This window comes from Symphodus melops (assembly GCF_947650265.1).
Source record: "Symphodus melops genome assembly, chromosome: 17".
Lineage (NCBI taxonomy): Eukaryota > Metazoa > Chordata > Actinopteri > Labriformes > Labridae > Symphodus > Symphodus melops.
In genome coordinates this window covers 9,345,568-9,371,133 of record NC_136707.1, presented here as the reverse complement: position 1 = coordinate 9,371,133, position 25,566 = coordinate 9,345,568, and the positions used below count along the sequence as shown (strand labels likewise).

Genomic DNA, 25,566 nt, shown 5'->3' with positions numbered 1-25,566 from the left:
AATTGACACTTTTTACAAAAACACAACAGTCAAATCCACAATTTACACAAATCAAACTCTGTACACATTTCATAATCCCTGAAGCAAGGAATTACAGCTGCTAGTGTTGCGACACTTTGAACATTACAAGATTCTGCAAAAAAAGCATCGACACAAATGCAGAAGCTGCAAAATGAATCATTTTTAGCGCTTGTTAAACGGCTGGCTAGTTGCACTGAGTTACACTCTTTAGCACGCTAGGAAAATTAATGACAACAATACAAGTCCCACACTGTAGGAGACAGGTTGATTCAATTTGTGCGTGAAACAGTAGCTACAAAGGATTGCAGAGTGCTACACTGTGCAGTTTGAAGTGCCTGCTCCAAAACCTGTGCGTCTTGAACAAAATGTCTCCATGTGTCAGGAAACCAATGCCGTGGATTCTTCTGTAAAAACTTCAAACGAGCAGAATGCGAGACACGGTCCATGAAATGTCATTCTCAGCCATCACTGGGTTTCACCACCTGAAGTCGCACATTAATCATCTCCTCTTTGAAACCGGCAAGAATCAGAGGGGAACACACTTCAGACGGCCGCACAATAAGCTCTGACATTATGACAGAGACAAAATCAGGATCAGGGAAACTGCTGGACAACAGGCAGCTTGATTTGTAGAAAAAAAAAAGTATAGCTCCAGACTTGAAGGTGAAGGTGACACAGCTTTGTGTCTGTGATTTGTTCTGCTGAGTTGAGACAGATCCTTTCTCTGGTCATTGAGCACTCAATTTTAAAACTAATATTTATGTAACTGAGACAGAAGGAAGCAGTCCATCTGAAATACTGGGCAGATGAAAATCCAACACCTTGATTCAGGCCAGCTCGGTGGAATTTGAGACACAGCTGTTTCCCCAGGGGGTCAGAGATAGAGGTGGCGAGGACTCAAACACTTGGATCTTGCTCGGTGGAAAAAAAAATCGGCGGAAAAAAAAAGAAAAGAAAAAAAAGCCCTAGAACTCATCGTCGGAGGTAATCAGCATGATTTTGTCAGACTTGCGGGAGCTCTTGTTGCCTGTGGCCATTTTTCCATTGGCGCTAGGCTGGACCACCTCCTGAGTTGACTGCTGGGTGTACTGCTGGTAGGCTGGAGAGAAGTTGTGGATGGCATCCTGAACCATATCTCCTGGGTTTATGGTCTCCTTCAGACCGCTGGAGATGCTCTGCATGGGAGGGCCATTCTCTGTTGGAACAAAAAAAAAGAAAAAAAAGAAGGGAGATTACAGATGCGACACTCCTGCATGTGACAACAGTGTATATCTTTTTCCAAGAATACGTCTGTTTTAATTTAGGGTAGCTCATTTTTTATTCTTTATTTTCTAGCAATTTACTAGTTTCACTATTTGGCACTATGAAGCAACAACACCGAGCTTCATTCATTCAGTATTACATTCAATTTTGTTTTATTAACGAAACAGGGTCATACAAACACTTAGTCAGCATTTTCTGACGTCCCAGAAGCCTGTAAAACACGTTGAGCATCTTCTTTCCAGTTAAATGCTTTAATAGCTTGTCAAATTAATTTTCTCCTTTGATTCACAGCCGTTGGTGTCAGTGCTACTAAGAACTGTCCAATTAGAGACAGAAGGCTGTAATATTTGATGACCGGTTTAAAAGGAACCCTAAAAAGGGATGATTTATGTCTTTCATCCTAGGAGGTTTTTTTCTTCTTCCCAACCTGCAGTTTAAAATGGACTGAACAGAGTGCAGTCACAGCCATCGCTGTGGTGTGATGATCTCTTAGTACCCAGCTGTGAGCCAGGTAGAGGCGCAAAAAAAAAAAAAAAAAAAAAAAGTGGGCTGACGTCCACAAGCTTTTGGCTTAAGGGTCACTGGCAGTGCTGTTGCGATTGGTTTGTGTTGGTGGCATGGAGAAGGGAAAGGTGCCGAGGGACAGAAGATGGGTGGGGTTGGTGTCGGTTGAGTTTCTTGTTACAGCCTGCCTGCCTGCTCCACAGGGCTGAGGCAGACGAATGGTACACCAAACTGATGGCAACTTCTGCAACCACACCTGAGGGTGTGAGTGAAGCAGCAGAGCTACAGTTGTAAAGTCAGTCCTGAAACATCCATTCAAAAGAAGAGGAAATCATGTCTAAAACAAACTTAAATGACCAAACATTGAATGACATGTTAATTAAGACTAACGTGGCAGCAGGATGAGGCGTTTTCATTTGGGCAGGAAGAGTGGGCGAGGAACAAACAAGAATTCCTCCTTTTCGATTTGATCTAAACACGAAGGTTTCAGTTTTTATCATCACCACGAGTGTGCCTGCATGTTAAGAAGCTCAAGGAGAGAGAGATGGTTTCCTCTAGCAGGGAAGAAAAAAAAAATGGTTAAATGATTGATATTGAAGTTAAAAGTTTTTCCCATGACTTCTATTTGTCTCTTACTCGAAAAACAGCCTTGATGTTGAACGTCTAAGAAGTGCAGCTCACTCCACCCTGGCTTCAAAATCCCCTTAATAACTCTCTACATTGCGGCGCCTCTGAGTGTTGACTAAATTGTGAGCTCTCAGGGTATCAAAGCCTGCTGACATCCAACCTGATCATGACAGCACAGCATTTAATTCAAGTCCAAACTTGTAAATATGGAGATTTTCACACAGACTGGTGTATCAGCTCGAATAGAAGGAGTGAATCTAGGATGCATCTCTAAAAGTCAGCGTGACTGAGCTAAATGGCTGCAAAAAGCACAGAGCGATGCAATTACTTTTACTGCTAACACCTCCAGCTTGAGTCAGTCCTTATTCTGCAGAGGAGGAGGGTAATTACCCTGGAACACGTCAACCTGCTTCAAGGCGAGGGCGAGAGGTAATAATCAGCTTTTGTCCGCTCTCTGTATGGACTCTCACCTGGCACGTCGTTTTTTTTCTCCTGGTACACGGTGCAGGTGAAGGCGTATCTGAGGGCGATGGAGGCGAAGAACATTTCAATGCAGATGATGAAGTTCTGCCACCCCGCCGCCACAGTGCCGGCACCGACCTCTTGGCCATCGATGAAGAGTGCGTTGGGAATAACGCCGCAGCGTTCCAGGATGGCGAGGACCATTCCTGCAAAAGAGGCAACCTTTTCATCTGTAATTGATCCTTTTTTAATACTGGCAAAGCAAACAGAAAAAAAAAAGAAAAAAAAGTATAGACGGATTCACTTACCTTGCCAGAAGGATAAGAAGATGACAGATTTGATTGTGAGGAATTTAAGAACTGGCTCGTACGGTCTGAGCAGGTCACTCGTGGCGAAGAAGAAGAGGAAGAGCGCGTAGAGTGCCAGGCTGACTGAGAAGTTGTAGATGATTGTGATATATAGATATCCTCCGTTTATGCTGCACACAAACAGTAGAAGCCCCATGATTACATATTTGATTATCACAGCTGGACTACGTCATGTTCTGCACGAGTTTCTGAAAAAGACAATTTGTCTCAGTCTCCAAACCAGTCACCGTCTTAATTCAGTTCTCAAGACTCGCTGCTTTAGCTTCATGACTTTTTCAGGAAGAGAACAGAACCAACCAGAAACAGAAGAGCTGTTGTTCTATTATTTAAAGGACTTAATAAGGCCGGTTTGTTCTTGGCTTTCTTATTGCAGGATGCGGCCGATAAACAGGTAGATTTGTCTATATTTTATTGGCAGACTTCCTTCCTACCTCTTTTGCATTCTAAAGAGCGTCTCTGAGGACTCAGCTGTGACTGCACTAATTACTCCCATGCAGTATAGAGGGCACGCTTGGCTGAAAGCGCATAAGTAAACAATCTGTGAATCATCATGGCCTTTCTGCACAGCTTAAAGGAAGACTTGGGGGAAAAAAAAAAAAAAAAGGGCCAAGTTATTTCTGACTGCTAATTTTGCTTTGTAAGTGCAGAGAGAAATAAGCAGGTAGGGTTCAATCAAGCCCATCTTTCAGCTCGTCATTAAGAGAAACTCCTGTCTCAAATTCTTATTCAACTCTTTACGGTAGTTTAGAAAACCAGTATTGTGAAGGCTGAATCTTCAGAGCGAGATGCTACACTGAGAGGTGGAGACGATCACCAGAATAAAAGTCGAGCAGAATTTATGGCCGACAAGTTTTATAGCTTTTTGATTGGATCTATTACCCTCTCTTTATTCTGTTTAGACCCTTACTGGCTCTTCTGGAACAAAAAAAAAAAAAAAAGAAAAAAAAAGAAAATTACACAAATTGCATTTTTCAGTCTGCAATTTATCCCCGTCATTGTATCCCTTGACATACAAAGTAAAGTGTGTAAACGAATCACATAGTGCTTCTTCCATTACGGAGCTGCGATCTACAATAAGAATGAAGGGTCTTCATTTCAGAGCTCTATAACTGCATTTAGGAGAACTCAATATAAAACCGCCATCATTTCTTTAGTTTATTATGTCTGTGTCCTAAGTTATTCCTCCCAATAACAACCAGGAGGCTGAGAAGTGGATAGTGACACAACATGGAGCAGAGTACCTGCACATTCTCCAGAAAACTTTGAACCAGGCACTTTCTGCCTGATATGAAAGCTTTTAATTAGAAAGCTGTTTTATAACACCAACTGTAGAAAAGTCACATAATTATCTCCATTTGCAAAGTGTTTCCACGAGCATAAAAAACAAACAAAAAAAACAGAACACACGCCTGCTGGCCATGACATGGATATGTGAGATATAGTCAGAATGAAATGTGTGTGTATGGGTGGGGGGGGGGGGGGGGAGATATGTGTTGCTCACTTAAAATCTCCGTCGTGATATTTGCCAAAGGCCTGCAGGATGATGGTGATGACAGCCATGATGGGTTTGACAACGCAGAACTGGAGAGTCGCCTGGAGAACACATTACGATTCAGAATGAGACAATGGAACAAGCAAGGACAATATTGGGGGGGGGGGAAGATGTAGGACAAAGAAAGACGTCTGAGTTCGTTGATCTGAAGACCTGACCTGTTGGAATTTTTTCCACTCTCTGCAAAACCAGTGAGGCCAAGCTTTTTCATTCGTTACTCAGTCTTCTTTTCTTTCTTTAAACACTTAAAACATTTACTTTTGACAATAAGCATGTTGCCCTCCTAGACTAGAAAAACAACACCATTAATGTACCTAACGTTACAGACAGCTTTGCACAATGTGCATGAAGCTTTAAACCTGTTTGGATAATCAGTTCGAACATCTAAGCACTAAAAGGACAATTTGCTTTTTTTTTTTATTGCCAGCTATGTGTTATGTTGTTCCTTGGCTCTGCACACTTACTTCCTGGAGTCTCTGCTGTCTGCCTGACAACTGCTTAGAGGTACGGAGAAGTCAAATAACCTCTCATGTCATTTATAATGTCAGGACAGATTAAGCAAACAAGATAAAAGCAGGTTATTATTAGGGAGCTTTATAGTTCTGGTTGGTGGATTTTGGACAGAGCTAGACTTGAGTGTTTTCTTCATTTTCTCTTTTAGTGCTAAACTAATTGACTGCTGGCGTTGGACCCCACACATAAATTAGATTAGATTAGAAAACTTTATTGATCCCCAGCGGGGAAAATTCATTTGCCACCTGGTCAATTCATACACACAACAAACATTATCGACGGTGCAATCACAGTACACAACAACTGAAGACGAACGTTGTGTTGCTCTTCTCATCTTACACCTGGAAAGATGTCAAACTAGTTTTCAACTGTTCTTTTGATTCAAAGATGAAGAACATTTTAAAATACAACAACATATATCTTTTGTTGTAAAGCCGTCTTCCCTTCAGCCCAACAAAGTCTGGTTCACTGATGCTGAAGTCTAAATGCTGTGGTGGATAGGAACTGGCAGTGACGACATGATGCAGGGGGATGTGGACCTGCATGGCATATCAAACTGGAGGACAGGTGTCCTGTGTGTTGTGTATTGAAGCCTAAATCAACCACTTTGACAGAAGCTGCTCCAAACTCCCATCACTGTGTCGACACTTGAAACAAACAGACCAGGAGTGTTCAACTTGATTAGCCGGAGGGAGACGTTTGAAAAAAATGGCTGGAGTGTCGGTGGTGGGCTTTGACAAAATGACATCGCTGATCGTTTAGGTTACTGATTCACTTTGAAGCTTCTCGCTTGCCGCCTCGAGTGCCAGCTCGTCTCTCTAAATATTCTCAAAGCAAATCATTTTGCATGATACCTCATGGCATGCCTGACATTCAAAACACAATGTGCATTAATAATGCTGCTGGATTAAAAGTCTACTGTGGTTTCAACCTAAAATGTGTTCAGTTATTAACTGGATCCATTCAAACAGGCAGCTGTGTACCCACCAAGTATTCCCTTAAAGCTGTGTGCTAAGTTGACAGACTGACTCAGGTCTGTCAAACTCTGAATAAGGATGTTTAGGCGGTTTTTCACAACTGTAATGTTCGATCGTTTTAACTTGCCCCATCTTGTGCCAGCAACCTACCAGCAGTTATGATCACAACGCCAAATGAAGTTTCCTTAAGAAATCACCTCTTAGCATTGTCTTTGTTCAGAGTTCACTCTGATGATGCATGCTTCTGCTTCTCCTGAGTCCAAACAACAGCAACATCTCTAGTTTGTGAACTGAAATACATGCCTTCAAAGCTCACCTGTGTCCCGTTAAGACATTATGCACTGGACAGTAGGCCCAAAGCCACCTTGTGTTTTTTGTCACTAATTTCTCCCAGACCCTGCTACTGGCTACGTCCGCCCGCTCAGATGTTAGCTAGAAAAACTGGACTTTTTATTTTTTTCCAAATAAACGTCTTCTGTATTGTTGCTGCTGCTATTTTTATTAACCAAAACAAATAATCGTAACAACGGAGACAGGTAATGTTCACATGTGGATTTTGAAGGATCTAGCGTAGCGCCCATTATGTGTGCTGCTGTTAAAACGAGCTAAAGCACAAACTCAGAGGCATTATTATCATTAATAATTTGTCTTATGAACTTGAAGAGGAAACATTATCCCCCTTTTCCACCTTTTCCTGCGGTGTAAATGAAACATCTGTGCTTTGGTCCAAATATAACATGAATCAAGCACCAGGAGGAGGAGGTTTTTGACCCTGTAGAAACCAGCTCTCTCTACGAACACTCCGTTTTGGTGTGTGTCTCTTTAAATGCAGTGACCCCCCCCCCCCCGATTTTAACCCGTAGACATCACTCCTTTGCTGATGAAAATAATGGCGGACCTGCTCAAAAATTTTGCTCTATGCTGCGGTGGAGTCAATGGTTGGAGAAAACAGGGGAGGGAAATCCAACTTGTGATGTCACAAGTTGAGCAAATTCGAAACAACATTTTTTCTCTGTATTGTAAGACTTACGCAGACCACACACAGAGGGCTGGATGGATTTATTTCACATTTTGTCAGTCGATAGACACTCAAGTTACCCAAATAAACGTTCAAAAACACTGTCAAAGTGGATTTTTCATAATATGTCCCTTTAACAGAAACTGGTTTATCAAAAAAAAAAAAAAAAAAAGAGGAAGTCATAGCTCCTTGCTCTTGCTTTTTAATGTATTGTTAATTTGTTTCGATCCCCAGGTGGTTTACAGCAGTGGCCCCTGGACTTTATAGGATTACATTTGAACCTGTTTCAGGAACACAAGAGCCTAAAGTGTCCTACAGTATGATAAATGTCTTAAGACGTAAATGTCAAAAACACAGTTCAAGATGCACAAGCAGCTTATCCTCAAAGCTTATCTCCAAGAACCACCATAACTCTGGGCTGCTTTTCCCTATCAGGGATTCATTTGTTAAGCGCTCTTCTAATCACACACTGGAGCTGTTTTCTAAAACGTGCAGAGAATTGTAAAGTTTGTTTTATCACCCGTGAAGAAAAAAGAAAAGAAAAAAAGGACCAAGGCCTTGTTTCATTCGTCTATGATGAGCTGCTGCACATACAGTACAGCACCGCAGTTCAAGATGAGACTTTGTCTCATCAGACGACTAACAAGCGACAACTCTATGTGCTCAATATAATCAGGTGCTTCAGTAATCCATTTAAAAAGAATAAATATGTATGACTGCACTTATCATTATTCTGAATCCAGATAGCGTCTCACTTCGTGGGAGTTGACCTGCAAAAACAGCTTTTAATCATTCTTGAAGTGCGATGTATTGACTTCTGATATTTCTCTTAATAAGGATGACGTGTTTTAAAAGCATCAAACCAGCTTTGAGTCCTTGCTCAAGGCAAAAACATTCAACACACATTCCAAGAATGTACAATGATCTTTTTAAAGTCTCCTTTGCTTATTTTCAAAGTCCCCTCACCTGGAAAACTCAAGAGATACCAACATTTGTCTTGTTTTTCAAACATGTCACGTAGGTTTCTTTTAGAGTGTTTATCATTGGCCCCTTACGAAAAAGATTTCATATCAACCTGTCTTTTCTTTCGAAGACATAACTCTCAGTTTCAATTTCCATCAGCGTTAGACTGAGAGCCAGTGCTGCATCCCGAGACAGAGGGAGGGAGCTTTGCTCTGACAGCTCATATCATCTTCCAGTGTTTATTATCAAGCTGCTTTCACCTGGCCTCAATTGTTTTTTTCTTTTTTGAACCAGTGGATGTTATCCGCTGAAAAGCACACACACAATTATATCAACTGCCATTTGTAAGCAGTCTAGAGTGTGCGTGAATGTTTCAGTTTCAATGTGTGTAAATATATTGCATTGCTCACAAGAAGGATCTCTCGAAGCAGAGATAAGTGGATAATTGAAGCTCACCTGTTTGCAGAATCTTAAGAAGCCAATGGAGTAGCTCATTCCCACGAGGCAGCATGTACCATACAGGCAACTTGACCTGGGATGACAACAGGAAATGATGGGCCATTATGTCATGTCAACACTCATATACACACATTAGCATCAGATTGATATGAAGGGCTGGCTGTTGCTCAGAATAATGAGCACATGTCAAGATTTTTTCAGTTGGTGAATGTTTTAAACACACAAAGATGTCTGCCTCAACCATGCTGGGTGCCTGTGTACAGTCTAAATGTGAGTCTGAAAGTACGCTGACTAAGTTCTATTAAGAACATTTATCACATGATGCTGAAATTTGTTTGTGATGTTTGGCCTATGCGTTTACTATTTATACAGAAAAATCTAAACAACTGCTATGTTAAACCAATCATCTGGCACGAACAGTTTAAAAAAAAAAAAAAAACTTAAAAAAAACTTAAAAAAAAAAAAGATTTGGAGCCTAACAGAAAACAGAAATAGTTCTGCTTAATATGTCAAAATGCAGTGAGATGAGATGTTAACATGTGAGACATTTAAAACGAGTTGGTCTAAAGGTGTATGTTTGACTGTTCTTACATCACTGAGAGCTGGACACAGGAAGGTAATTTAATTTGAAGCTTCTATGGAGTGTGCATTTCATTAAATATGTGTTTATTTTATACATTGTAAAGTGTTTTAAGACATTGATCTTGTTTTTTGCAGTTTGGACTGGGTGAAGGCCGCTGGTTGCAACTAATACACATGTGCCTTACTCTGCTCCAGCACTGAGGCCAGAGGCAGCAGAAGAAGATCAAATTGGCTCAGTGTAAGTGTGATGCAGCTCTAAAGCACCTCCAGGCTCATGAATCTAAGAGGCGGTTGTGTCCCATGGTTAAACATTACCCGATGTTGACTTATGTATAGGAGTATTTTTCTTTTTCTATTCTGAAACCAGTACAGAGAGGTTATTGATGCCGAAAACTCAAATATATTTTAGTGACTTGCAAATAGGAGCATGGATAGTTATTCAAATTTATTTGAAAAAACAAATTAGGATTTGTCTCAGGATGAAAATGTACCTGTACATGTGTTGCTTTTAGTTTCCTCCCAAAGAGGCTTGGTACATCAGACTGGTGTTATTTTGGAATCAATAAAAGGCTAACTATGTCATGAATGAAAACATTACACGCAACTTCTTTTTTTTTAATCTTAAAAAGTCGCACAACAATGACGAGAATGGGAAAAGGGTGAAACATTTCTACAATGCTTTCATTTAAATGTTCCATTATTTCCCCTCGAACGGTCTAAGTTGGTTTTGTGATCATGGTTCAAGGTGAGGCCTAGAAACAAACGATGTGCTTTCATGCTACTGAGTACATCACATCTGTTTGTTTGTTTTTAATTACGAGTGTAAATCATGTTCCAGAAGATGTTACAATATAAAATCATTTGGAGTTTGAGGGTTGAATAAAACACAGGGCTTGTGTCATCATGTAACAGTCAGGCACTGAACATAGCATGAAGAGCATGCCTCCATATGTCTCCAGTGGCTCGTGTTAAGCAATGCTATCATTTATGAGGGCTCACCATGAATGTCTCCACTGTTTTAAGATTGAACCTAGCAGAGAACTGCTGTCAAGTGGCTGACTCAGCCATAAAACCCAGCCTATCAAAGGCTGGTCAAAAGCTCAGAGATAAAGAGTAACTGTCACAGATTAGCAACACTGTTTTTAGTTTTTTTTTTTTAGTTTTTTTTTTTATTGCTGCTTTTAAGGCTCCTTCCTCGTATCAGCGTCATCAATCTAAATGCTTACTCAAGGACAGCAAAATGGACCTTGCACCTTTTCTGGATTGTAAAGATGGAAACAAAAACACATCATAGTTTGCAGCAGAGCTAACCAGAAGAGAAGGTTTGAACTAAACATTTATGTACGACAGAGGTGTACTGCTGCCACACCATAGAAGAAAGTGTCATACTGGTTATTGTTCTGACAACAGTGAAGATGTTTGTATGAAACAAACTAGAGCTACTAGGGAGTTTTCATTTATGAATAGTTTATTCGTTTTCCGATGAAAATTTTAATTCATATCAAATGTACTTTCCTTGTGACATCACAGTGGGAGTCTGGTTAGAAAAAAAAAAACTCCCCTGGAATCGCCACCCATCGACTACACCCCCAGCCTAGAGCAACACTTATGTGCAGGTCCGCCATTTTTATTCTCGTTAGCGAAGAAGTGGGGGCGAGGCTCATTGCTTTTAAAGAGACACACACACCAAAACGGAGCGTTTTGAGAGAGCTGGCTATTTTGATCAAAGCACAGCGCAGAGGTTTCATTTAGACCCTAGACGAAAGCTGAAAATTAGCTGATCGATGAGACACTACCTCGAGATTTGACTCCTTATAGCTTTTGTAACAGTCCCAAGCATTTTAATGTCCAATTTAGAGGAAGATAATTATCACAATATCATCCACTGTGTTCAAATAGTTTTGTATCAAAACTAGAAAAATGGCGGATTACTATTAAAGAAGATTTTTGTTATGTGAAAAATTGTCCAAAAATAACCCTTCCAGTATATAGTATACCGTATATATACTGATGTGCTGTTCTTTTCTGGTGTAGACAAAATATTCTTCTGAACTTAAAAAAAAATAAAAAAATAAAAAAAAATGCCACAGATGAATGATTGGAATGAGAGCACTCACTGTATGGGCTTCCCTCGAATCTCGGACATGATTGCACTCTCTCCTCCCAGATACTCAAAGGACAGGCTCAGGAAATTGTATATGACAAATGCTGCAACAGAGAGGGGAGAAACACAACTTGAAACCTGGACCTATATATGTTTCATGGCATGATTTGAACTGCAGAAACTTTCCTGAACATCACGTAACATTCAAAAAAAAAAAAAAAAAGTAAAATATTTTGAAGCAGAAAACTTCCACATGATAAAAAATTAATTAGACCTACATTTTGGAACAATAACTGTTTCAGTCCTTACATTAAGAAGCTTCGAATGGGTTCTGTGTCTTGGAAATCCCTGGCTAATCCTTTGTTGCTATTTAAGGAAGGATTAAATGAAGCTAATGCAGATGGTGTCCAGGCATTATGTTTTAGCCACAGCCGCTGGTGGTATTCCGTTCACCCTGCTTTCTGATGCGCTTCGCTATCAATCAGCCACAAAATTGGCCTTCAAACTGGAAACTAATCTCCTGAATAATGTATTTCCTACTTTTACTGTTCTCAAATTGCTTGTAATCCATTTAGCATATGATTCACCTTTGCCATTAGCGTAGTGCTTTGGTCTAAATAAAAATAATAATACAACACGTAATTACAAAGTAAAGGCAATAAAATAAAGTGCATAACAGGGTTTACATTTTATCTGGATGTAGAACAATTTTCAGGAAAATGTACCTAACCTAAAAACTAAACCACAGCGTTAATTCATTTTCTGTCTGAAAAGACAGAAAACAGTTCACACAGGGATCCACCTTGAAATGTAACACCTCATATAATGAAGTCTACCAACAAGATAACAATGACTGACGTGAGAAAACTAGTTTGGGCAGTTTCTCCTCTTTCCTTCCCTTGCAGCCATCTCCCATATGATTGCAGGGCAACAACAACCCTGAGCAGACAGACAACCTTGAGGTCAGGCTAAGTGCTACTTACCTTCATAGCAGTCTCGAATGGAGTCAAAATAGACGTAGTACTGGTCGTTGCTGATGAAGAGCAGGCTGAGCCAGGAATCAAAGGCATAAACTGGCACAATGAACAGTATGCGGATGATGTAGCGCTGTTCATTGGGGACGGTGTAGGACCGTAGGTGTGTATAGATCTGCAATGAAAACACAGACAAATGAACACATGAGAAAGCAAGGGGGGGGGGGGGGGGGGAGATCTCAGCATTAAATAACCAAGAAACTTGATTCCCGCTCCTAATGTACAAAATCTACCAGTACAAAAAATAAAGTAAATAATGTAGCTTTCATGTTGAAGTCAGTCAATGACAATAAACACATACTTGAGTGTGAATTGAAATGTTTCTCCTTGATTCAGAGTTCGTTAAATGTATAGGATACCAGAACATTTTGAAAAAAAATCCTCTTAAAATCTTCAAACTATAACTTACTATTAGGTAGAAAAAAACATTCCTCTTAATGGACCCTCATAAAAACAACAAAGTACACTAAATGAATGACATGCGATCATACATAAGTCACCATCATTTAAAGTTAGTTTAACTAACATTAACATGCACAGCTTATTACAGATACGTTTAACAAAAGCACAGTGACACTGAAGCGAAGTATGAATAGCATGGGTGTGATCAACAGGATACTTCAAATACTTGGGAGCGCGCAGAAAACAACTTCTCTTCACCTGGATGATGATTTTTATTTTATTTATAGCACACTGGCATATTATCTCACACCGACTGTCCTGTCTTAGCTACAAATGTGCTACAATGAAACGGAGCTGCAAGTTGAGTAAGAATAAAGAGAGATCGCACAACTTCTATTTTAATGACCTTTCAAAATACTCAGCCTTGAGTGGCCGCATCTTAAATTATGCTGCTTCAACTTTACACACAAGAGCAGAGAGAAAGAGCAGCATTCCCCCCCCCCCCCCCCCCCACTGGGCTGATGAACGCTCTTATTAACTTAGTGTCAGCCAAACTTAGACACACACACAAACCTCCACAACTCCCCTAAATAAGCACGGCATGTGTTGTTATTGTTTTCAAGTATGCGAGTGAAGGCATCCAGTCAGGCTTCTTTCAGTGTGGCGCTCAACAAACAACACTCTATTTAAGGATCGTTTGTGATGCCTATGACATCATCACAATCATTTTCTGGTTATTTTTCAACATTTGTTGTACCCGCAGCGAGGATTTTTTTTCCTTCCCTTTATCAATTAATCAATCAGTTCCACTGCTTTCTACAGTAGTCTCGAGCTCACTCAACAACATACAGACTCACTCGGCCTGACACGTTCAGCTTGACTCAAAAACCATTAGAGGTGGCGTATTTGAGCCTGATCACAGTGAGGTTTGGAGGCTCGCTGCATGTGTTCACCTCTACTCTATATTGTGAAGTGAAGCAGACTAACAAAAAAAAAAAAAAAAAAAAAAGGTAGGACAGTTTGTATGTATGCAGCATAATGGCTCCAAGCCAAACGCTGAGACTTCTTCTGTCATTTCTGCTCCGACAGAACGAGGAACACGACAACTGAAACCGCACCAAACCAAAAACTGAACTATGAAGAATGAAAGAAACCACATAACACCCAACAGCCTAAGTGCAGCCCGCTGCTATTAATCCAAAAAATGCTAAGTGGCAAAGTGACTATCATCTATTAATATCAATCCACACTCCACCATTTACCAGTCTTCAAAGTATCGGCCACTTTACAGCACAGAGGAACTAAGGTCATTGCCTCTCGTGCTTAGTATTCAGAACGTGAGTTTAAGACTCTATAGCAATCCTCTGGAGCCCAGTCAGATGAAACACCACCAGCATTGCAACAACTACTCTCACAGACCATTTTATTCTCCCTATGTGACAGATGCTCGCCTGTTGGAAACTAGCCCTCTTCTCCCGGTGGTACACTTGCTATTTATTTGTTCAATTAGAATGTCTTCCTTGCAAGTGTGTGGACAAACAAGCGTTGTATTAAAGCGATAGGAAACCAATTTACTGTATATTGAGTCACAAATCCCTTAACAATGATTGTGTTTGGATCACAGGTTGCAACGTGTGGATGCTGTGCGAGCGTATCAAAAAAAAAAGCTCGCCAAATCACCATAACTCTTTAGCGAAAAAAAAGAAGAAAAACACTTAAATGTGCGCTCAAAGAAATATAATCTTGGCATACCACTTCCAGCCCGGGTGTGCTCGATGAATGCACATTCAATGGACTAAATCAGGGGACCATTAAAACACACAGTGAACACAAAAACAACACGCTCATCCTTTATAACGCTGAAAATGTTCTCTCTAACATCAATTGATTTCCCCGCTGATGCCACACTGCACCCAGGCCGCATTCTCCGCGAATGATCAAATCATAATGATAAGCTATCATCTGTGCACAGCGGGTGACTCACCCACCCAAGCGGAAACGCGCTCGTTTTTACCGCAGCGGTGAAATGCTTTCTGGGTAAAGGTGGGCTGTGTTGAACTGCTGATTCTTGATGACCATCTCTTTTGCTCCCACACAGAGAGAGCTCACTGCGAACTCATTGTTCCTTTCATCCGCTGAAGGATTTACGTCCATTTTTAATCTGAGAGTCACTAACAACTCTAAGGGAGGCTAAACATTCCCACAATGCAGTGGAGCAGTGCAAGCGCAATACCCGGCTGGAAAGAATGATACTTTATGAATGGATAAGATAAAGCATGAGTGTGAGGTGAGGTGAGAGAGGATTCATGGATAGGGTTGAATGTTCCTGTCCTCTGGCGAGGGAGGTACAATCTGTCTCTAACCGTCTCTGATTACAAATTTACATCAGGAGAGTGCGCAGTGCTTTAAAACTGGATCACTCCCAGTCACTTCTACTGTATGATTTAAAAACCATTGTTTTGAACTCACCTGGTGGCAGGTGATGAGCAAAGCAGACCAGACAAAGATCCCTGAGAAGATCTGAGCAGTCACCGTGTTCAAAAACATGTCATCATCTTCTATGATTGACCCGTTGCCTGTCCGAATGATGGTCATGTTGGAGATGTCAGACTTGTCCGGCAGGATTGGTGAATCCAGGTGGACAATAGTATAACTTTCAGCTGATGGATCCACGTCAAGTAAAGACACATTCATCTGAAGACAGAGAGCAAACAGCGACAGTGAAGGACAGGTGTGTGTGTGTGTGTGTGCGTGTGTGTGTGTGTGTGTGTGTGTGTGTGTGTCAAAGTAAAATGTCGACAGCACAGCTCCAGATATTTTTTCTATTTCCCTTAATGGCACCTTGCTGAAGACGAATCTTACACTATGTCAAATCAATCGAACTACCAAATGATTGATAATTGATTAGAAAAATACCACTTCATGACAGGACTGTGTTTTGATAAACAAACGAACTACAAACAGCTCACCTTGTCCCTTGGAAGGGAGATGCAGCTTTATCCCTTGTAGATGGTCGGCCTGTCCACTGTCCACGATTGTCCCAACGCTACAAAAATAAATGGAAAATAAAATGGCCTTCTGAAGGAGTCAACCGAGATCATTAACTGCCATTGACAAACGGCCTGTCGCCTCTCAGTCGAAGACGGGTTCAGCAGACTGGACTTCCTTGTTTGAGACAGGTATCAGACAGAGGTTGAAGTCCACGCGACTAACCGGCAAATACAACACAAGAAACAAAAGCTGTGGCTTATAAAACAGAAAGTATACAAACAAGCGGTAAGCTTGAGGCGTTTACACTGTGCTAGATACCAGGCAAAAAGCAAACTGTTAGAGTAAACAAAATGGGATTTGGATGTATCCTTAAGCGGCGAGTCAGAGGAGCGGAAGAGATAAACAGGTTGGGCACAGGTGAAATGATCACGTGCCATCCGCTCGACATATGTCGTCATCACGTTGTCTCCGTCTGTGAAGGATTAAGGTTAAGGCCTAAAGAACATTAAAGTGCTGCACAGCTCATGCAAACCTATATGTAAATAAATATACAAATTATGTTCTATGTTTCCAGGTACTTACATTTAGGGGATAATAAACCCCTGATACAATAAACCTCCAACAGCTCTATAGATACAGCAGCTTTATAGATAGCTTTATAGAAAAGCAATGCTTTTAATTAAAAATCCTCAACAAAATCAAGCATGGGCTATAAATACCATGAGTATATTGTATGCAGGTTATATTTTACATCTCTGATTTGATCAACTTGTTTACGTCTTATCTGGCAATATATTTCATACTGATGCATCAATTTTCTCTCTCGGGGGGGAAGGGAGGCTTTGTTTAGATGGGACAGTGGATAGAACAGGTGATACCCGCTTCCAGGACCATAGCCTCTGTACGTATAGAAGGGTGGAACCTAACCACCCTCTTAATGGTTGCTGAGTGAGGTTGGTGAGTGTTCATTTGTTTAAACAAAAAAAATAAAAGATTTTAGAAGCAACACATTTTATTGGTACTCTTTTTTTCTTCATGAAAAAAAATAAAGAATATCTCATTGCAAAATACAAAAATAGATACTATTAAGTATTACAAACAGCAAAACAAAAGCATAACATTGTTAAATGTATTTTGAACCGTGATGAAGCCTTTAATCTCACTTAGAACAGACTGTCTCAGTTTACCCAACATTTTTTAAATAATTATAGAGAAGAATTCAGTAAAGGGTTTATAAAGATCAGCTGAAAGGACATTTGCCACTTCAACATTACTTTTCTATTTCTTCCTTTTGTCTTTGTTATAATTTAGGAACATAGTCATCATTTCCATTGTAATAAGTGTGGGCAGCCTCTGCGGTAGCTGTTCCAAACACTGGAGCGAATTATGTTCTTTTAAAAAACACAGATACACATGTGACACTGGAGGTTTCCAGAATGTCTGTCTCGCCAAGTCGTCACGTTTTAAGTCCCTTTTCTTCATTTCCTACCAAACTTGACAACTTTTGACGACCTCTTTCATTTGCTTGATTGCATCTAAGGAGGAATCCTTCAGTGCCAGTCCCAGTAAAACAGGCCTGTTACCGGCTTCTTGTGACACAAATGTTGCCAGGTTTTTGGCACAAACGTGCGTCAGTGGCTGAAAATAGAAAAAAACAAATCAGATTATTACATTTACAGAAATTCTGCAAGAAACATAAAACAAACAGATTACATGTCAAATCAACATAAACATAAACGTGATGTAGACCCTGACATTAAAATCTAGAACTCAAAACAGTAGACGTTTTTTCAGAAAGAAAACAAATAAAGAAGCATGCATTGTTGAAGGGCTGGCTTTTCTGTGGTTTAAAAAGCCAACGAGTGACATTCAATAACTATAAACCGTGCTACGATAAAACTAAATGTACTTTTGATTTATTTTATATGGTATGTTTGTTTTAAATAACACATTCATTCAGAATCATGCTGAAATAGGACAACCTAGTATTGACTTGATATTACTGAACGTTGCGCCGGCACACATCTTTTTATTGCTATTAACTACAACAAATCAGAGCCAATCTCATCTGCCCTTTCACAGCGTGAAATGAGTTCAGTCTGTCTGAAGTCCTGTGAGCAACTCTCCATCACATTAATACAACATGTATCTGAGTCATTTCACCCAGTGTACCTCATCTTTGCCCAGCAGTACTTTGGTGGAGAACGACGGTGTGATGATATCATTAGATCTGGAGTCAGGTGTGACTGATACCAAGGTTCCAATTTTGCCATACTGAGTGACAACTATGAATATGTAATTGCTGAACTCAGTGCAGACGACCTGCGTTGAAACTCCATTGACTTCTTTTTCTGTTTGTCTCGATCTGATAACGGGCTCAGGAGAAGACATTTTCTTATTCCTGGGGAAGAAGAGACAGAAAATGGTACTGTAATAAGGTAATACAATTCAGAAAGTAGCGAAAATACCAAATCTCAATTCTCAAAAAAACTAGAAAACTTATTCAGTGATTAGTATACTGTTTACAAATGACAAAGTCTTTTAGGTGAATGTACCCTTCATCTATGTCAGTTTGTTTACATTTTATCCTACTTAATTTGTAAAATATGCACAAACATTTCAAGTGTGTTCCACCATAGACAGATCGATTACTTCATTTACTGTAATCGGAGAAGTGAAACATGAGCTCGCAGAGTTGATGCACAGCTACAGGAGAGAGACAACACCAACCTGCAGTAGCTTTTTAACATTAGCCACGAAGCTAACTCTACTATTAGCTTCGGCTGTACTCTTCACAGATGACAAAACAACGCCATTTTTATCAGCGTCTATTTAAAATGAAAACTTAAAAAAAAAACCTCACCCTGTTTCTTCGGCTGTGCACAGTGTAAACCTTCTCGCGCACTAAGATGATACTCTCGGAGAAACTTCAGAGGTGCTCTGTCATTTACCCTCCTTCAATATTAAATGTGCTTTGTTTCCTTGAACGTCTGTACGTCAGCTATCTTTACGTGATGACGTCGTGTTGTTAACCCAAACCTGATTTCCGGATAATTTTCTCTCTCAATTCACAAAGAGTGGTTATGGAAATGATTTAGAATATTTAGTTTCAAAGAATGAAGACCGATAGCTTAAATGAGGCTTTTGGTTGTAAAAACATTTTATGAAAGTGGACTATTCTGAACCATTTGGGAGAAAAATATTTAGACAGGCACTCATTTGGACTAGAGAAAAAAGGGCCTAAATGAGTGAATTTACTTTAACAACGTCATAGTTTACTTGCCAAAAAAAAGGTATCATATACTATTACTTTGTATTTTCTTTTCCTCATATAGGGACATTTACAATACATAGACACAATGAAAACATCAATCCAATGCAAGTATTATAGTGTTATAGTGGATCCTAATTTAACTGAAGTAGCCTATTATTTACAGTCTATGATCAAAACCAAGAAATTGATTATCAATAAAACTGTCTCAGTACAACTTCTAAACCTTATGTTAGATGGTCAACATGGATATGTGTGTGTAGTGGGTGCTAAATCATGGTGAAATTAGCTGCAGTTTAGAGTAATGAACTGAAGGATACACAGTCATAAGGTGCATTTTCTGTCTACATTTTTTATGGATTAACTTGGTGGTTTTATCATTTATTTCCTCCATTTTTATTGAGTTATTTTCCATCAAGAATTTTAAGATTTTAAGCGTGCCTTCCCCATTAAGAATTCATGATAGTGATTGCTCAGGCCGTCAGTACCTGTTTTATATAGTTCTTTTTTTACCTTGTTAATGGATAGTGGGGTAGGGGTGGAGACTTGTGAGTCATGTTGTTGCTGTTTGTTTTCTTTTGATGTAAAGCACGTTGTTCTACATCACAGGTGTCAAACTCCAGTCCTCGAGGTCCGGCTTCCTCAGACTTTTAGATGTCTCCCTGCTCTAACACACCTGCTTTAAACTAATGTGCTGTCATCAAGCACTGCAGAAGCCTGATAACGAGTCACTCATTGGATTCAGCTGCGTCCGAGCAGGGAGACATCTAACAGTCTGAGGAAGCCGGCCCTCCAGGACTGGAGTTTGACACCCCTGTTCTACATCATTGTATGAAAAGTGCTATACCAATAAAGTTTGATTGATTGATTGATACAGTATGCAGCATATTGTTACACAAACAGATTTTTACTGCATACACACACAGTATGTACCGATATGCATGGCTTAAAGTTTTCAGGCGCCGTGCCTGAACTCAGGTGTGAGGCATGTAGCGCGAAATAATTAAATAATTAACCCAATAAACAGAAAATAACCTGTTTTTTTAATATCTATAAATATTGCCAATGCTGCAGTACTCATTCAAAGATGTCCTGCTATCCTATGGGCTTGAGTGGCACCAGGTAGTCAGCATTTGAAAGGATAACTGTGCTGTGATGAGGGGCAAGAAGACAAGAGACACAAGCAAGGAAAAAGAATGCTCATCTACTCGACATCTCAGACACTGTCCACATGGTGTCAAATGCTGCCATGGTTCTTTTGCACACATTTAAGGCGGAAATTGAAGAATTATCCTCTGATTTGTACTATAAATCACCCAAACAGAAAGAAATTTTCTATGAATTTCAGAGTCGTTTTTGCTAATTGCCCTTGAAGCATTTTTTATTTATTTTTTTCACTTTAAGCCCTGGATATGTATGTGTACCACAATTGCATTGAACCGTAGAAATCCATTTCAACAAAAGTGTTGAGAAAAAAACAACAACAACAAAACAATATCTTTTGTAAGAAATCATTTACAGAGTTGACTGACATGGTGACAAAAACATCAAAAAGATGAAAAAAGGCCAAAACAGTTTGACCAATACGGCTCACACAATGACAAAACAAAATCAATGTTTTGGGTGACATATGACCTTTGCATGCAACAGAGTTCTGTTATCCTACGAGTGACAAACTTACAATGTTACGAATGTTAAGAATAAAAAACAATAGCTAAAACGATTCATGATTATGACATCCTTTTTACAGTCTATGGTTGACAGATACTGCATGGAGCAAGGGCTCCTGAGAATGTTGAAGTGCAGTTGGTGAAGTGTGTCAATAACAATTTAATCATTGTTTAGTTTTAAGTTGTTGATAATTGTTAGTTGAGCCTGTCTACTGCCATTTTTAGTGTGGGTTATGAATTCAATTGACGAGTGTGGGAGCTGTTTCAGTTAGACATGTTGGGCCATGTGTTAGATGTGTATGACAACAAAGCTGTACTTATGTCATGGCTAGCACAGCAGCAGCTTGTTAAACTTTGATCTCTGCCTGCAAGCCATTATTGACATGCTAGCAGGACACATACAGTATACAGTACAAGTATGTGACTTGCTCCAACCACGTCATCCATCATCGACCAATCGTAAAAAGAAAAAAATATTTTCTAGGTCTAGATCGACTATAACCACCAACTGTCATGTTGACTCTGACATAACCTCTCATGCAAATGTTTACACAAGGACAGACAGAAACAGATATACGGACAGATGCTTATACCTGGGTGATTTTTTTAGAAATAAAATATTTTCTATGAGTGTCATTGTTTGGACGAGTTTGAGTTAAAAAAAAATCTTTCAAAACTAAAATTAATGGTTAAAGTGCACTTACTTTTACAGAAACATACAATGGGCCTTTTTTTTTTTACCCTTTTCTTTGCCACAAATGCAATTGAATAGCAATATATCTTCATTTCAATAACCATTTTTCCCTGAAGTTTGCCCACTAACACTCAGTTTCTGTCTTTGTATTTCTCATAATGAATATTCAGGGCTCCAGCATTGCTTACAAAGAATAATTATACTTAATCTGCATAGTCATTTCCCTCAAAATTACTGTGATGAAGTCAGGATAATTTGACTGAAATTAATGAAAGTGTTATCCAGGGGGAATTGTTTTGAATTTAAGATGTAGTCAGTCTTCTGCCTGGGTTGTTCAATCAATATTAAGTCACAGAAGCAACTCTTCCAAAGTAAGAAACCTACAGGAGCAAGAGGTTTTTAATTAACTGTAAAGGGAGCTTTAACTTCAGGAGTGGATAAAGTCTTACTTTCATATACTTCTGTGCTTTTTTTCTCACTTCAGGAAGTAAGCTTGAAACAGTGAATTAATTGTATTAATCCTCAATTTATACACTTTAATAACCAATGTGATCATGTAGATTTTTCAATTTTAAAATGTCCAACAAAAATAGCAACGATAATAACCTGACAACTAAAACACATAAGTAGGACTTTGTAGGACTTTTGGGCAAATAAATGCCCAACAGCATTCACTCCTGCTTTACTGCTTCAGAGAAATCAAGCAGTTAAGGAATTTTCACTGTCAGCAAAAATGCCTGTGTGACAGTTTTTTTTTTTTTTCTGCAGGTGGATGTGAAGCTTTACTGAAGTCTGCGAGTGCTGCATCAGACAGATCCGAAAGGAGCCACCTCTGTGAACATGACACATTCACAATGTCAAATCGAGCCGGCTCAGCGTGATTGTTATGCACTCTGAGTAGGCAGCAGTATGTATGAAATTGGTTGGACCACTCCTTGTAAACTTTGGCTGACCCTCTGTGTCCTTGGCAGATCATTTTGATCTAAGCAAAGTCTTTAGTGCATATAACACGACCCAGTGTTTAAGCATTGAGATAACGCTGTCGAATGGAGCGTTGTACCATCAGTAACTCTGCAAGGAAATACAGGGAAGTCTTCTCTGCAAAGTTAAAAAAAATACATTGTCACATGAATTGAATCAAACTGACTAAACACAGCAGCCCTAAGTAAATAAATCGTTACGCTTCAATTCACATGACGTCTTGAGCACATCTTTTTTAAAGTCCATGTCTGCAAGGTGTTTTTTTTTTCAGTGGAAAAGTGTCCTTTTCCATGTTCCTCTCTTCATTTATCATCCAAAATGATGTGACATTTACCAATTTCATAGTTAGACTGACAACATGCGATCTTAACTAGCAGTAAAGCAAAACAGTTTGACTTCAGGCCACATGGAGCTCGAGGAAGTGTTAAAGTAATTATTACATCCTGACCATTACATCCTGAAAATACCACCAGTAATATTTTATTATGTGATCTATCAAAGCCTTGTTTTACATAATGCAGACAAACACTGATACTGTAGTTACAGTGGCTGTTTAAGGCTTCAAATGATCCTTGAGGTGTTTCTGGTAAAATGAGGAGCTGTTTATTTATTTGATTCATCATTATGTGATGATAATGCTGAGGCTGAAGATATTTATTTATATGATTGCTTTTTTTCATTCCAACCTTTCCCAAGTCATTGATCCTGCAGCACAAATGTATTGGAGAGCTTTGATCCTAAAATCTTGAGATTCTTTATTCGAAGATGAATTTTAAATTATGTGTGTGAATAAAAAAAAAATGCTTATGAACATGAACTTTGGGTTAAGTGTTAAAACTTCTGAACCAGGTCTACGTTGAAGCTGCTTCGGAAGACGCCCCAGAGAGAGATTGTTTTGTCATTATTTCTTTGGGCTACAAAACAGTGACACTCAAACTATATCCAAAAAGTTAAGTGTTGGTGCGATGCATGGGAAAAAAAAAAAGTTTAACTGTCACATATTTCCAAAAAGAGTTTATTGTGCTTAAGGGTTCTCCATTTCACAAACACATCCCATCTCTGTCTGTATGACTAGTCAAGCATTTTCTCGGTCTCTGTCTGCAGACTCGAAGTGTCGAAGATGAAAATATCTTATTTCCTGGATGAGGTACTTCCTGCCCATCACCATCCTGCTGTTCATTGTCACATTCTGATTTCGACCTGTTTGTCTCATCAAGTCTCTTTGATAGCTGAGTACATATCATGGAGGGTAACTTTTTTCTCTTTAAACATTTAATCTGTTAGTCCATTTGTGATTGATATTTGCCCTACATCCGCCCAGTAACTTCAGAGAAGCTTAAAGTGGCTGAGGAGGTCATAAAGACACCTTCATGCCTCAGTATATTTCACCTTACACTCACACACAAACACACACAATTATTACCCCTGTGGCCACTAGAGTGCTGTGCTGTATTACAGATAGAGCTTAAAAGCGACTTTACCGTGACATTTGAAAGTTGCAGACAAGCCGCGTGGGATTAACCACTGGGGCTAGTTTCTGGGAAGTGATTCTTTTTTTTCTTTTTTCTTTTTTTTAGACAAACCAAAGGGGAAAAAAAACCATGTTCAGGGCATTTGTTAGAAAGCCTCAACAGTCTGTGATTTGTCTCTTCTGCTCTGCAGACCACCAGAGAGTACTATGATTCTGGTTTCTAGTCATGGTTTATGTTAGATTAAATAAATGACAAAAAATAACTTTCTGGTTTTTAAGTGAAGTGCAAATACATCTCCGCCCTTTGAAGTCTCATGCTTTAGCATTCTCCCCTTTATGCATTTCATTTCTATTCTCACAAAAGTGGTAGACATTGAAACAAGCCAGATGTCCAAGCTCATAAATAGCTGTATTTTGCCATACTGCATCATTAAAGAGATGATTATTCCTGTTTCATAGTGACATTACATCATTTTGTCTGTTGGCTTGCATACGTTGTGACTGATAGAAAGCTGATATGTGCTCTTACACTCATTTCATTGTGTTTAAAAATAAGAGAATGACTCAGGTTCGGTATCATGTCTAGTTTAACTATACCATGCTTCCTAAATCACATCACATTGGAGCAGAGGTTACACAAGACACTTGCTATGTATTTCACAGAGTAGTGGAACATGTCTTAAAATGAATAAATTGTGCAGTTGAGAATATTTCAGACATCATCTTGAGGCGAGCGCTGCTTTATTTATATCTCCAGTTCTTTCCAGATAAAGATCTGCTGTTTTACTTCATTTATTAGTGGTTGAGGGAATTGGCCCTTCTTTAATGAAAGTACAAATCAACAGCAACTTTGTTAAAGCTTCCCCAAAAGCTGATGCAGAGGCAGCCAATAACCAGTGAAGGTTTATAAAGTAAGTTTTGGAAGAAACAAACGTAGCATGCTGAGGTAATCTTCTAATCCAACTTTAATCCGATTAAGTTATCTGTCAAAGAACATAACTTTCAACTGAAGGTCTTGCTTCACTAATTCACAAGTTACATCTGCACTCAGACATGTTGGAGGGTTAAACTGTAGAACATGAGTGATCTCTGATAGCCCCATGACAGATAGTATAAAGGGTAAAGTATCAATTACAAAGACCAGGAAAGAAAACAGAGACTACTTTAAACCTAAGCAAAATACATTAATATCATAATAAACATTGAATATTTTGTGTGCCTATAATTTTTTTGCATTTTCAGTTGACTTGTAATATACCTTTTTAGGTATATACCTTTTTACATGTCGCAATAATACCAACCGTATGAATTATCTGTTAGTCCCAAATGCAGATACTGATATGAAACTTACATATCTTTTTTTTTTAACTTATACTTAAATTAATGTTTTGTTTTTTTAGTCAATATATTTTTAGTCAATATATATATATATATATATATATATATATATATATATATACATATATATATATATATATATATATATATATACATATATATATATATACTAAAATGTTAGCTTGAGTAAATTTCAAATCCAAATTTCCTTTTTGCTTTCAACATTTATTTTGTAATAAACGTTTGTATCCCACAATGGCCGGTTTAACAGCAGAAATAAACATGTTTACAGCCTGATGGA

At 39.1% G+C, this 25,566-nt stretch overlaps 2 protein-coding genes across 2 annotated transcripts; both read right to left on the bottom strand.

Moving 5' to 3' along the window:
• Window positions 1-970: 970 nt before the first annotated feature.
• Window positions 971-16,298, bottom strand: tmem184a (transmembrane protein 184a). Its single transcript, XM_079365509.1, has 9 exons — window positions 15,819-16,298; window positions 15,319-15,543; window positions 12,397-12,562; window positions 11,427-11,517; window positions 8,725-8,800; window positions 4,747-4,838; window positions 3,186-3,355; window positions 2,886-3,083; window positions 971-1,216 (listed from the first exon to the last, which is right to left on the bottom strand). Exons 2-9 carry the CDS (start codon window positions 15,541-15,543, stop codon window positions 987-989), a joined length of 1,248 nt encoding a protein of 415 aa, XP_079221635.1. The 5' UTR covers window positions 15,819-16,298; the 3' UTR covers window positions 971-986.
• Window positions 16,299-16,834: 536 nt separating this feature from the next.
• Window positions 16,835-18,847, bottom strand: psmg3 (proteasome (prosome, macropain) assembly chaperone 3). The gene is given in 4 exon segments (XM_079367200.1): window positions 16,835-17,339; window positions 17,341-17,478; window positions 18,013-18,241; window positions 18,704-18,847. Coding segments are annotated over 3 exon segments (378 nt in total). The 5' UTR covers window positions 18,232-18,241; window positions 18,704-18,847; the 3' UTR covers window positions 16,835-17,318.
• Window positions 18,848-25,566: the final 6,719 nt, after the last annotated feature.

Bases quoted from the DNA above. Each gene is read 5' to 3' on its own strand.
- tmem184a (XM_079365509.1), bottom strand. From the start codon at position 15,543: ATGAATGTGTCTTTACTTGACGTGGATCCATCAGCTGAAAGTTATACT. The intron at 4,839-8,724 runs GTGAGCTTCAAT...TGTGTTCTCCAG, and splicing joins TCTTAAGATTCTGCAAACAG to GCGACTCTCCAGTTCTGCGT. The intron at 3,084-3,185 runs GTAAGTGAATCC...CCTCTTTTGCAG, and splicing joins CTTCTTATCCTTCTGGCAAG to GAATGGTCCTCGCCATCCTG.